Source organism: Panthera pardus, unplaced genomic scaffold (genome assembly GCF_024362965.1).
Source record: "Panthera pardus isolate Hobbes unplaced genomic scaffold, ASM2436296v1 HiC_scaffold_21, whole genome shotgun sequence".
NCBI lineage: Eukaryota > Metazoa > Chordata > Mammalia > Carnivora > Felidae > Panthera > Panthera pardus.
The window spans coordinates 41,292,955-41,307,119 of NW_026526777.1; the positions used below are offsets into that span (position 1 = coordinate 41,292,955).

A 14,165-nucleotide genomic window follows, 5' to 3' on the forward strand; every position below is an offset into this window, starting at 1 on the left:
AAAAATAATTTTTTTTTGATGTTTATTTTTGAGACACAGAGCGCCAACAGGGGAGGGGCAGAGAGAGCTGGAGAAAGAATCCCAAGCAGGCTCCAGGCCATGAGCGGCCAGCACAGAGCCCACGGGGCTCAAACTCATGAACTGAGATCATGACCTGAGCTGAAGTGGGACGCTTAACCTACTGAGCCACTCAGGTGCCACCCAGGCGCTCCAAGGCTCAATTATCAATGTACCTTTGAGTATGGTTGCTTTTGTTTCCACTGTGGCTTATCCTGATAATGAGGTGCAGGGAAAACTTTTTGACTTGGTGCCACAAGGCTTAGATAATCACCCTGATTCTGAAAAAAAAAAAAAAAAATAAGATCATGCATACTGAAGTGCTTTAAATATAATAAAGCCTATAAAAAGATGAGCATGCTTACTGTTTCTACTTATATGACCTTGGACAATTTCCCTAAAAGTTCTGAGTTTCAATTCCTTCGTTTGCCAGAGAAAATACCAATTATTTCTACTTTTACAATTATTCTGAGGTTCAATTAAGATGCTTGTGTGCACAGTCTTGTACAAAAGGTGTAACTACTGTTCTGGGATTAAAGCTAAGATGTATTCATTTTAAGACATATTAGTCGGGGCGCCTGGGTGGCTCAGTCAATTAAGGGTCTGACTTCAGCTCAGGTCATGATCTCGCGGTTCGTGGGTTTGAGCCCTGCATCGGGCTCTGTGCTGACAGCTCAGAACCTGGAGCCTGCCCCTCCCCTGCTTGCACTCTCTCTCTCTCTCTCAAAAATAAATAAACATTAAGAAAAATTTTTTAAAAAGGACACATTGGTTTATGTATCACTAACCAAAAAAAAAAAAGTGTGTCTTAGAATGGATCAAATACAGTATTATAACTACTATTAAAACATTTAACTCCAAATACCTTAGGAATTGGGATTTGAAATTTCACTCATAAATATTTAAATTTTTAAATGTTTATTTATTTTTGAGAGTGACAGAGCACAAGTTGGGGAGGTGCAGAGAGAGAGGGAGACACAGAATCAGAAGCAGACTCCAGGCTCTGAGCTGTCAGCACAGAGCCCGCTGTGGGTCTCAAAACCCACAAACTGTGAGATCATGACCTGAGCTGAAGTCAGTCGCTTAACCAACTGAGCCACCCAGGTGCCCCTCACTCACAAATATTTAAACTCAATGTTACTAAATTGTGGCTCATGGGTTACATACCTATTCTGTGATAAACATTTATTTGTGAGGGGGATCTCTAGGGGACTTGTAATTTGATGAAAGCTTTCATGTTTCAACTGTTAAATATTAAATAAACATTTGAAAGTCTTCATGTTCAACTGAAGCATTCATTAGCCTAGGCACTAACCCCTTCTGCAACCCAAGCTCAGCTCTGCTATCATCCTGCACCTTGCTCATTAATCCTCAGAGATGCCGTACTGTACATGGGATAATAAGCCATAGCCAAGCAGTTAAACCTGGCAGGAAGCTAAGAAATACCTATTTAATAGAAAGGTTCACTTGATTATAGCCACCTTTTAGCTGGAAAATGCTGAAACATTAAAAAAAAAAGATATAATAGATACAATTCCAGATATTATACTTTGGTTGTTATCCGTCTACCTGACAAGCCTAAGAGAGAACAATGTGTGGCCAGTTGGCTGGATTCTTACATCTTTATTAGAGACATAGTTATAGTAGGTTTAAAATATTTAGTTTTTCATAAGTAATTTATGAATTTCTGTCAGACTTTTAAAGTTACCTCACGCAATACCTTGAGATAACATCATGGGAGTAATTCTAAATATCCATGATAAGGGGAAAAGGGAGTGACAGTGGCCTGGAACAGTGTCTGTTATTCAGTGGGCTCTCAAAAAGTATCTGTGGATGGAATGGAGGAAGAGCTTGAACACTTTACATGAGTTTTGTGGTCTAATAGAAAGGACTGCGATTTTGTAGACTTGGTCCTAACTGTGGCTCTACTACTCTGTGATCGTGGGCAATTGAAGTAACCTGCTTGTATTTTCAATTCATTCTTGTATAAGTGGACTTAACAGACACCTGTACTACCCCACTTTAATAGGGTTATAATGGAGGGATGACAGATTAAACAATGCCCATGAAAACACCCTGAAAAGTGAAAAAAACTAAATGCATATGAAAAGATAGCACTAGTCATACAGAATTGAACACGTGGGTTCATTTCTGCCCTGCAGCAGAATCAGAGGCCAAATAGGTCAGAGTCCAACTTTCTGGCCAATGTCTCTTTAAAAAAAGCTTCCCCCCAGTGTGGTGATCAGTGAGAAAACTGCAGTCTATGTATGTTGTTAAAATCTTGGTCAGTGGTTTAAAAACAATGGCACAAGAACAGACACTCAGATCAATGGAACAGAATAGAGAACCCAGAAATGGACCCAGAAATGTATGGCCACCTAATCTTTGACAAAGCAAGAAAGAATATCCAATGGAATAAAGACAGTCTCTTCAGCAAGTGGTGCTGGGAAAACTGGACAGCAACATGCAAAAGAATGAACCTGGACCACTTTCTTACACCATACACAAAAATAAACTCAAAATGGATGAAAGACCTCAATGTAAGACAGGAAGCCATCAAAAATCCTCGAGGAGAAAGCAGGCAAAAACCTCTTTGATCTTGGCCGCAGCAACTTCTTACTCAACACATCTCTGGAGGCAAGGGAAACAAAAGCAAAAATGAACTATTGGGACCTCATCAAAATAAAAAGCTTCTGCACAGCGAAGGAAACAATGAGCAAAACTAAAAGGCAACCGACAGAATGGGAGAAGATATTTGCAAGTGACATATCAGATAAAGGCTTAGTATCCAAAATCTATAAAGAACTTATCAAACTCAACACCCAAAAACCAAATAACCCAGTGAAGAAATGGGCAAAAGACATGAATAGACACTTCTTCAAAGAAGATGTCCAGATGGCCAACTGACACATGAAAATATGCTCAACATCATTCATCATCAGGGAAATACAAATCAAAACCACAATGAGATACCACCTTACACCTGTCAGAATGGCTAACATTAACAACTCGGGCAACAACAGATGTTGGCGAGGATGCAGAGAAAGAGGATCTCTTTTGCATTGTTGGTGGAAATACAAGCTGGTGCAGCCACTCTGGAAAACAGTATGGAGGTTCCTCAAAAAACTAAAATAGAACTACCCTACGACCCAGCAATTGCACTACTAGGCATTTATCCACGGGATACAGGTGTGCTGTTTCGAAGGGACACATGCACCCCCATGTTTAGAGCAGCATTATCAGCAATAGCCAAAGTATGGAAAAAGCCCAAATGTCCATCGATGGATGAATGGATAAAGAAGATGTGATATATATATATATATATATATATATATATATATATATATACACACACACACACACACACACACACACACACAATGGAGAATTACTCGGCAATCAAAAAGAATGAAATCTTGCCATTTGCAACTATGTGGATGGAACTGGAGGGTATTATGCTAAGTGAAATTAGTCAGAGAAAGACAAAAATCATATGACTTCACTCATATGAGGACTTTAAGAGACAAAACAGATGAACATAAGGGAAGGGAAACAAAAATAATATAAAAACAGGGAGGGGAACAAAAGAGACTCATAAGTATGGAGAACAAACTGAGGGTTACTGGAGGGGTTGTGGGAGGGGGGAATGGGCTAAATGGGTAAGGGGCACTAAGGCATCTACTCCTGAAGTCATTGTTGCACTATATGCTAACTAATTTGTAATAATAATGTAAATTTTAAAAAATAAAAAATAAAATAAAAAAAGCACTTCTCCCAATCTTTCAAATAGGCAGGGTAACACCCCATGTCACTTGGTAGGAGCACTTAAAACTATGAAAATAGGGTCAGTCAACAAAAGATTTCTCATTCTTGAAACACAAGGGGTCAGAAAAATGGTTCTCAATGGGATCCACAGAGCCCTGGGGAGTCCACGGATGGGCTGCAGGAGATCTGTGAACTCTTCAAAATTCCATGCACAACATCGTATACCTGGGGAAGAAGTTTATAGTTTTTCAAAGTAATCTGGAACTCCTCAAGAGTTAAAAACACTGATTTAGTAGATGCAAGCAAGTGTTCTGAAGATAATAATGATTCAGAGATTTTTCTTTGCCTCCTCTTTAATGATTATTTACATGATCCTCTTTTTAGTCCTCATTTTTCACTAGTCTGTATCAAAACCACCGTGAAGGCAATCAGGGTCTCTTAGATTAGCTGGTGCACAGCAAAGTAAACGACAGTCATGAATATTAAATAAAGAAAAGAATCACTAGTGTTGTTCTGATCACAGTATCATCAGGAAAGGAAAGAGAAAAAGCCACCAATTTACTTTTGCAGTTTTTTAGGGATAGAGAATGGGGCTAGGTATGTTTTTATGTGTAGACAAACATCTACAGAGGTGGCCTGAAGATAAGAAAAATAAATGTGAAACTGAGATGAGGTAAGAGTAGAAAGGCAATCTATGAACAGTCTAGAAAATTCAAGTGGTCAGGTAGCAAAAAGTAACTACTCGTAACTCAGAAAAATGCCTTTACTTAGCCACCGCTTTATGACTACTCCAACTTTTTAGGAGAACACAGAAGAGACTCAATTTTTAAAATACTCATGTACACTAAAAATAACAAACCAGAGAGTTTGAACCAAGGGTGAAGTAAATTGAATTCCAAACCCAGTAAATGTCTTCCCCCCACTCCACCCCCCAAAAAAGCAACAATTATTTTGAAATACTTCTGTCATGACCAGAAATGAACCTTCAGAAAAAGGTTTTCTATGATACTTTAAAAGACTAATTGGCTTGAACATCACTAATCTGTCCAGGAAGAAAAAATTTCTGCATAGCGGAACCAAAGTTATGCTAAGTTAAATTATATCTTAGTTTCATCCCGCTGAACTATACGAAAAGATGGTTCGCCATGTATCTGGGGAAGTTAGCTGGCTCTCTGCTCCAGTAAGTTCGTGTTCTTTGCTTGGTGGGAACTACCGCAGCTCTTGCCAATGGAACTCAGGATCTGGCTGAAGTGTGATGCGCTAATAATCCGATAGTTTAAGGGGTAGGAAAACAAACCAAGATCCAGTTTTCTCTGACATTTCTGGATGTAATCTTCCCCTTAAGGCACAGGGAGAAGATCCACAGATTGTTACGACAGTAAGGTTTTTGAAAATTCAGATACCAGTGATAATAGAGAGATTTTGGAAATTGACTTTAGAATGCACTTGTGGGGTGCCTGGGAGGCTCAGTCGGTTAAGTGTCTGACTCTTGGTTTTGGCTCAGGTCATGATCTCACTGTTCATGAGTTCGAGCCCCACATCAGGCTCTGCTCTGATAGTGCGGGGCCTGGTTGGGTTTCTCTCTCTGCCCCTCCTTCGCTTGCTCTCTCTCAAAATAAACAAATAAACTTAAAAAAAAATTTAGAATGCACTTGCAAATGTAGAGTTGGTGACTGTTTTTAGTGGCAGCTTTGATTATAAATTTGAAACCTTGATTCACTTAGCATAACACTCTCCAGTTCCATCCGCGTTGCTACAAAGGCCCATATTTCATTCTTTCTCATTGCCACGTAGTATTCCATTGTGTATACAAACCCCAATTTCTTTATCCATTCATCAGTTGATGGACATTTAGGCTCTTTCCATAATTTGGCTATTGTTGAGAGTGCTGCTATAAACACTGGGGTACAAGTGCCCCTATGCATCAGTACTCCTGTACCCCTTGGGTAAGTTCCTAGCAGTGCTATTGCTGGGTCATAGGTAGATCTATTTTTCATTTTTTGAGGAACCTCCACACTGTTTTCCAGAGCAGCTGCACCAGTTTGCATTCCCACCAACAGAGCAAGAGAGTTCCCGTTTCTCCACATCCTTGCCAGCATCTATAGCCTCCTGATTTGTTCATTTTGGCCACTCTGACTGGCGTGAGGTGGTGTCTGAGTGTGGTTTTGATTTGTATTTCCCTGATGAGGAGCGACGTTGAGCATCTTTTCATGTGCCTGTTGGCTATCTGGATGTCTTCTTTAGAGAAGTGTCTATTCATGTTTTCTGCCCATTGATGGGGGGTGGGAGGGAGGGGAGAGTGGTGACGGGTATTGAGGAGGGCACCTGTTGGGATGAGCACTGGGTGTGGTATGGAAACCAATTTGACAATAAATTTCATATTAAAAAAAGAGAGAACATACAACAGCATAAAAAAAAAAAAACCCAAAACAAAACAAAGAAACCTTGAAAAATAAAATTAATAAAAAGTTATATTCTTTGCTTAAAAACAATCTATATAGTTTTAGACATTGCAAAACAGGTTATGAAAAACTTGACTCGGAAATTTTAAGGTCAGATTACAAAAGAGAAATGAAAAAAGGAGCTCCTTGATAGCTTTTTGCTTAGATAATGACCCTGTAAATCTGAAATGAATAAATATTTTGATTTGCTAATGTCCTAAAAATGCAAAAGTACTATTAATGAAAGCTGCATGCAACATCTTGGTCACTTTTACTGTAACTAATGAATAATGTTTGTTAAAACACAATTAATGTGGAACATGAGAGAATTTAGCTTATAGCGGGTTGCAAATGTGGTTGGGATTATGGGAAAAGAACAGATAATGAATAGAAAGCTCCACTAGAATTACAGTAATGTTTTCACTGTGTACTAACATGCATATCACTTCCACAGATAATTAAGAAATCAATTAAAGAATGAACAGTCTTGGTGAATGGTTTTGGTTTACATCTCAGAAAATAAGAAATGAGCTTAGAAAAATCACAAAATAAACAGCATTAATATGCCTCATTTCTGCTCTGAAGGGGCTTGTTCCAGAAGGACAGGTTAGCCTGAGCTAATGAAAATCGTGTCCACTGTTGAGGGCTCTGCTAAGCAAGTTTATTACTTCTTTTAATAGAGACACGTTGGAAAAATTATCTTTTAAATAGTCATCTCTGCATCTCAAATCATTTCTTACTTCATTTCTCTTCCTAGGACAACTACCTACTTTCTTTATATAACGAGAAATGTCAAGGAATTCCCCAGATGGAGTTCTTGAGGCTTGAAGGGGAAAACATAGGGAGCCAGTTTCAAAAGCGGCATACTTGTTGCTCCCTTAAAGAAAAGCTGTTGTGTATTTGTCTATGTTTTTAATTAGAAAATAAAAGCTCTCTTGGTACCCAGAAGTAACTATACTCACAGCTAAGCATTGGGACATTAGGGGCTATTTCACATTAGACTCAAACAGCCTCACAGTTCAGGCCTGAGCTCATTTCCAGAGACTACTGCCAGTACGTGACTGGAACATTAGAGCCAATTAAAAGGGCCCTGGGGAAATCCCGCCCCATTTTGTGGAGGTGAGTTTAAGGAATCCTGAACTAACCAGTGAATTCTCCCAAATCTGTGCTTCAATCCTGAAGTGAGGTCACTGAATCTTATTCTAAAATGCCCAAGGTTTTGAGGTTTTCAGTAAATCTGGTTGTTTCTCGGACTTCTAGGCCCCTATGTGACAAAATTCTACCTTTTCTCTTTTGCTTGCTTTTTAACACCCCTCTGTCTTTGTCTTCTCAATTCTGTCTGCCAAAAATAGACATTTTAGCTACCGATATTCAGGCCAGCTGTGCAAAATGCCACAAGATCACTTGACCTCTACTGTATTGGGATTTCATGCAACTTTCCCTGTCAGGGTAGCACTGTCGGTCATATTTTGCTTCTGCATGTTTTTTTAAAAGAGCAGCCATGTTTAATACTGTGAAATACGAGGCGTCCCCTCCTTGCCCCACCCTCTAGAACAGTGATAAATTTCAGCGCGCGCTCAGCAGAATTGGATTGTATTATGCGCAGGACACATGTTCATCACCACAACTGTACTTGCTGGAATGGATGCAAGGAGAATGAATTGCTGAGACTTCAAAATCCCAGTTCCTCAGAACTGATTTTATTAGCCAATGTATACCAAAGATGGGTGCTAAAAGAAGTATTATTTTTGCAGGTGTCCTTCATCACTGGAGCTCTACGATGTTACGGACTGTGGTCTTCCAGCCTTTTGATTATACCTTGCCGGTCGTGTGCTGCTGCAACACCAAAGAGATAGCCTTGCAACCTGTCACCTCCTCCGGCAGGCAGCCGTCCTGGTCTGGGAGAGCGGGGTCAGCGCCAGACTTCAGCAGCAGCTCCACAATGTCTAAAAACTCGCAGGCAGCAGCTGCCAGGAAAATTGGCAAATATGAAAACAAGGTTACTATGAGACCAAGAGAAACGACTATACTCCAGCGGGAAAGGCAAGTGCCGAGCAACGAGGGATCCCAAACAGCAAGAAACGTCACAGTGTGACGACAACTGTGCCATTAGTGTGGATTTTTCCAGGGTTAGGAAAAGCAAATTCACATTTTTGGTTGCCCAGGAGCAAACAGACACATTTTTAAAACTGTGAGGTTTTCAGACTCTATTCTTAAGGATGGGACGAAGAGAAAGAATAAAAACAGTGTTTGAGTATTTGTTTTACTTTGATCAGAATAATGACAGGTGTGCAGGCTATGTCAAAAGGCTAAAAATATTGTAAAAGAAAATATTTTGTTTTGTCTTTGAAAAGGGGGTTAAATGAGTAACTTTAAAATTTGTAAAACAACAACAACAACAAAAAAGCTAGCCTATGAATCACACCATCCATCTATAGAACTTTTATTTATTTAGAAAAATAATAAATGTCCCCAATCACACTAGGCATAGAAAGGGGACAAGGACCTCTCGATATGGAGACTTATTATGAAGATGGTACGGTATCGCCCCCAGGAAGGACAAACAGACCAAAGGGCTAGAATGGAGAGCCATCTATTCTTCTGCACATATATGGAAACTTGATTTATGATGACGCTGGCATCGCAGATCAGCAAGGAAACAAAGATCCATTAATTCAGAGGCACTGAAACAACTGGGCTAAAGGCAAAACCAGGCATTTCATACAAGATGAAACAGAAATGGCAATAAACATATGAAAAGATGAACAACCACATTAGCCGTCAGGGAAATGAAAATTAAAACCAGAAGATACCAATTCATACCCACTAGATAGGTGAAAATTAAAAACAGACCATACCAAGCACTGAGGAAGCCTGGAACAAGGGCAGCTCCCCTCCGGATGGGCCCTGGTAGGGTCACTTTGGACGACAGTTTGGCATTACGTGTTAAACCTGCACACACACAGGCCCTGCGGCCCAGCAATCCTGCTCTTATTCCCATCCTCCATGGACACTCGTGCATGGGTCTCCAGGAGACGTGCAAGAATGTGTGTAGCAGCACTATTCGTAATAGACCCCAATGTAAGCGACGCAAATGCCCATTAAAAATAACGTGAAAATAAAATACCGTTTACTTCTACAATAAAATCCCACACCGCATTGAAAACTAATGAACTATGGTTTTACACACGAGTTTATCTCCAGGACATAATGTTGAGAGAAAGAAGCAAGTCAGAAGAATATATACAGTATGATTACACTTAAACAAAATTTTAAAAATAGACCAAACTAAACACCATTGTTCAGAGAGACAATTATGTAGTGAAACTAAAAGGGAAACTGTTAATATAAAATTTGGGATAGTGTTAATCTTGGGGAAGGACCTGCCCATGGAGGGAAGGTCACATGGTTGGATAGGCACACACAGGAGGTTTTGAAGATACTGGCAATGTTCCATTTCTTAAGCTAGGTGGTGGGTTCATTTTTTTAAAGTTACATTTAAAATTCTTCATATACCTTTTATATACTCTTTCACAGTGTGATGTAACATAACAGCAACAACAAATCAAAAAAGAAAAACAGGGAAAGAAAGAAGGGTAGGAAGCTTGATTCAATGGTCATTTTATTGAGTACATGCTATAACAATCCTACCAGTTAAGATTCTTGCTCTGAAGAATTTGTTTAACACCTGGGAGGCTAATATGTAAACTGGACACTCTTAACACAGAATTAACTATTGTGGAGCGCGCGTGCACACACACATAGAAACCTGCAAAAAAGTGGGGGTGCGGGTGGAGAAGTTGAGGGATCAGGGAAAACACAAGTAGTTCATATGTAAACTGAGCTCTGAAGGACAGAGTAAAATTCCAGGTAAGTGGAGACAGAAAGGCATTGCAGGGGGAGAAAACGCCACTAACAGAGGCAGGAGAGCACAGGGAGTGCCCAGAGAACTGTCTGTGGGTTCTGGGACACAATATACAGACAGTCAAAAGCAGAGAGGCTGGACTTGAGTCAAAGTATGCAGGGCCTTGAAAGCTGTACTAAGCCATGCTGACAAAAGTGTGGTTTTGAATGCTATACTAAAGTTTGCATTTATAAAGAAGGGAGTGGCGTAATTTGGCCGCTGTGCTAGGATGATAATTCTACAATGAGTGACTTGGACAGCCTAGAAATTTGTGACAGGTAGACCAATTAGGAAACTACGGTAGTTCTTTCAGGAGGCTTGAAATCAGCCAGTGTCAGCGTGAATATAAAGAAGGGACTGGGTGGGGAGCCTGGGTGGCTCAGTTGGTTAAGCATGATCAGGTCATTATCTTACAGCTCATGAGTTCGAGCCTCACATTGGGCTCTGTGCTGACAGCTCAGAGCCTGGAGCCTGCTTCAGATTCTGTGTCTCCCTCTCTCTCTGCCCCCCCCCCCCGCCCCCCTCATGCTCTCTCTCTCTCTCTCTCCTTCAAAAAATAAACATTAAAAAAAAATTAAAGAAGGGACTGGGGGCGCCTGGGTGGCTCAGTTGGTTAAGCGGCTGACTGGCTCAGGTCATGATCTGACTGTTCCTGAGTTTGAACTCCAAGTCAGGCTCTGTGCTGACAGCTCAGAGCCTGGAGCCTGCTTCAGATTCTGTGTCTCCTTCTGTCTCTGCCCCTTCCCTGCTTGCACTCTCTCTCTTTCAAAGATAAATAAACATAAAAACATTTTTTTTTTAAAGAAGGGATTGAATAAGCCACTTAAATTCATGTGGATAGGAGATAGCAAAGTACAGGATGGGCTTTAAGGAAATGTTTATGAACACTAAATTTGATAATTAATAAAGCTGATAAAATGTTATATTTATAGACAAACATGTGTTTATATTTTGTGATTTTCCTGTTGTTTTTTGGAAGAACAGTATTTTATCTTAGGTTTCAAATATTTTTATAGGTTTTTGAAAAGCTTACAGACCCACTGCTTGTGACCATAATGTTTACTGTTGAATAAAATGGCTGGAGTATTTCTGCACTTGATATGAAACCCAAGCACATAAAGAAAACTACTGGTAAATCTGAATACATAGAAACCTAAAATTGACAAATTTGAACACATAAAAATTTAAAACAGCTATACCACACACACAAAATATGATATATAAAGGTAAACCATAAATTGGGAAACATATTCACATATATAACACATACAAGAGCTAATATCCTTGATATCTAAAAAGTGTTAACAAATCAATCCAAAAGGATAATGGGCAAAAGAATTGTAAGAACCAAAGATGATAACTTACGTTTTCAGTCTGGGAGACCACAGAGATGTTGGTGACATTATGTCTAAAATAAGGAACCATAATAAGGAAGAGCAGGAGTTTTTGGAGGGGAAGAGAAGAAGAAAATGATGGAAGGGGAGAAATAATCTTGGTTTGAGGCATGATAAATATTAGGAATACTGGTATTACTAATACTGGTAGAGGTACTAGAAAATGTCTATAAAACTCATAGAAGATAAGACAGGAGAAAAACCAAGATGACCTTGGGTATGACAATGATTTTTTAGCTATGACACCAAAGGCACAATCCATGAAAGAAAGAATTGATAAGCTGGGACTCATTAAAATAAAAAAACTTCTGCTCTGCAAAAGACTATGGTAAGGGAATGACAAGGCAAACACAAACTGGGAGAATATATTTGCAAAAGACACATCTGATAAAGGACTACTACCCAAAATATACAAACAACTCTTAAAGCTCAACAACAGGAAAACAAGCATTGGATTAAAAATGGGGTCAAAGACCTTAACGGAGGCCTCACCACAGAAGATCTACAGATGGCAAATACGCTTTTGGAAAGTGTATTCCCACATCATGTCACCAGGGAAATGCAAATTAAAAGAACATACCAGTACACACCTATCAGAATGGCCAAAATGTGGGACACTGGCAACAGCAAGTGCTGGTGAGGATGTGGAGCAACAGGAACTCACTCATTGCTGGTGGGAATGGAAACGGTACAGCCATTTGGAAGGCAGTGTGGTGGTTTCTTACAAAACGAAACATACCCTTACCATATGACCCAGCAGCCATGCTCCTTGGTATCCACTCAAAAACCTACGTCCACTCAAAAATCTGCACATGAATGTCTGCAGCAGCTTTAATCCTAATTGCCAAAACTTGGAAGCAACCAAGAGGTCCTTCAATAGGTGATGGATAAATAAGCTATGATACATCCAGACAGTGTAATATTACTCAGCACTAAAACGAAATGAGATATCAAGCTATCAAAGGACATAGAGAAACCTTAAATACCTATTACTAAGTGAAAGAAGCCAATCTGAAAGGGTTACCTACTATACGATTTCAACTATATGAACATTCTGGAAAAGGCAAAACTACAGAAATAGTAAAAAGATCAGTGGTTTCCAGAGGCAGGGGTGAGAGAGGGATAAACAGGCAGAGCACAGTGGATTTTTAGGGCAGTGAAAATACTCTGTATGATATCATAATGATCGATACATGTCATTTTACATTTGTCTATAGAATACACAATGAGAGTGAACCGTAATGTAAACTTTGGACCTTGGGTGATTATGATAATAATTTTAATAATTATGAGAATAATTTTATGTATGTAGGTTCATCAACTATAACAAATGTACCACTCTGATTGGAGATGTTGATAATGACAGAGTGTGAAATAATAGAAAAAATACATATTGGTCTCTGTCCCCAGTTCCTGACATAGAGCTCCTAAAACCTCTGGACTTTCCTAAGTGATAAGAGCACTAGAGGCAACTTTTGTTCTAATACTTGGTCTCTGACCCTGGTTCTTGACACAGAGCTCCTAAATCACTTGGAATTTCCTGGATAATAGGAATATCTTTTGTTTTAATGAGGTGACTCTTGGTGAGCTTCTGGATTGCTTCAGAAAGAGGGCTGGTTACCAAAGAGACCAAGCCCTGATTAGAAGCTTGAAATTTTCATGGGGCCACTGGGTGGCTCAGTCGGTTAAGTGTCCGACTTTGGCTCAGGTCACGATCTCATGGTTCGTGAGTTTGAGCCCCATGTTGGGCTCTGCGCTGACAGCTCAGAGTCTGGAGCCTGGAGCCTGCTTGGGATTCTGTGTCTCCCTCTGTCTCTGCCTACTTCCTCCCCTCCCCCCGCCCCCGGGCGGCAAAAATAAACATTTAAAAAGTTATATAAAAAAAAAAAAAGGAAGCTTGTAATTTTCAGCTTCAACCTCCTTCCTCTGGGAAGGGGAGAGAGGCTGGAGATTGAGTTAATGATCAATCATGCCTATGTAATGAAGCCTCCATAAAAATCCTCCAAGTATGGGGTTCAGAGAATTTCTGGGCTGCTGAACACCTGGAAATATGTAACAGGTGGTACTGATAAGGGCATGGAAACTCTGTTCCCCTTCCCCCATATCTGGTCCAGTGTATCTTTTCCATCTCCATGTTCATCTGTATCCTTTATCATATCCTTTTATATTAAACCAGTAAACCTAAGTGTTTCCTTGAGTTCTGGGAGCCACTCTCGCAAATTATCAAACCCAAGAAGGGGTCATGAAACCACAATTTATAGATGGTTGGTCAGAAGTGCAGGTGACAACTTGGGACTTGTGACTGGAATCTGAAGGCAGAGGTGTAGTCTTGTGGGACTGAGGGGAAGGTAGATAGTGTCTGAATTGAATTAAGTGGAAGAACATTCAGCTGGTATCACAGAGAATTGCTTGTTGTGAGGAAAAACTCACAACACACAGTGACCAGCAGTGAAGTGTGGTAGTAGTGTGAGAGTAAAGGAGAAACACACAGGGAGCATGTTTGTTCTTTAGAACAAGGTTCTTTAGAGGCAGACTATACATGGGGTAAGAGGTATATGGAAAATCTCTGTACCTTCCCCTCAATTTTGCTGTGAACCTACAACT

General features: G+C 39.9%; 1 protein-coding gene across 4 annotated transcripts in view; it reads right to left on the reverse strand.

Annotated features, from left to right (window-relative positions):
* Positions 1 to 2,662: 2,662 nt before the first annotated feature.
* Positions 2,663 to 14,165, reverse strand: part of ACBD6 (acyl-CoA binding domain containing 6) — a 210,173-nt gene continuing 198,670 nt past the window's right edge. For 2 of the 4 annotated variants that reach the window (XM_019428106.2, XM_019428062.2), the window contains one exon: positions 7,942 to 8,230. In XM_019428106.2, coding sequence (XP_019283651.1) covers positions 8,076 to 8,230 — 155 coding nt within the window. In that variant the 3' untranslated portion in view covers positions 7,942 to 8,075. Of the gene's footprint in view, positions 2,689 to 7,941; positions 8,231 to 14,165 lie in introns of those variants that run through there. The other 2 variants (XM_053909164.1, XM_019428087.2) reach the window with 2 other exon arrangements.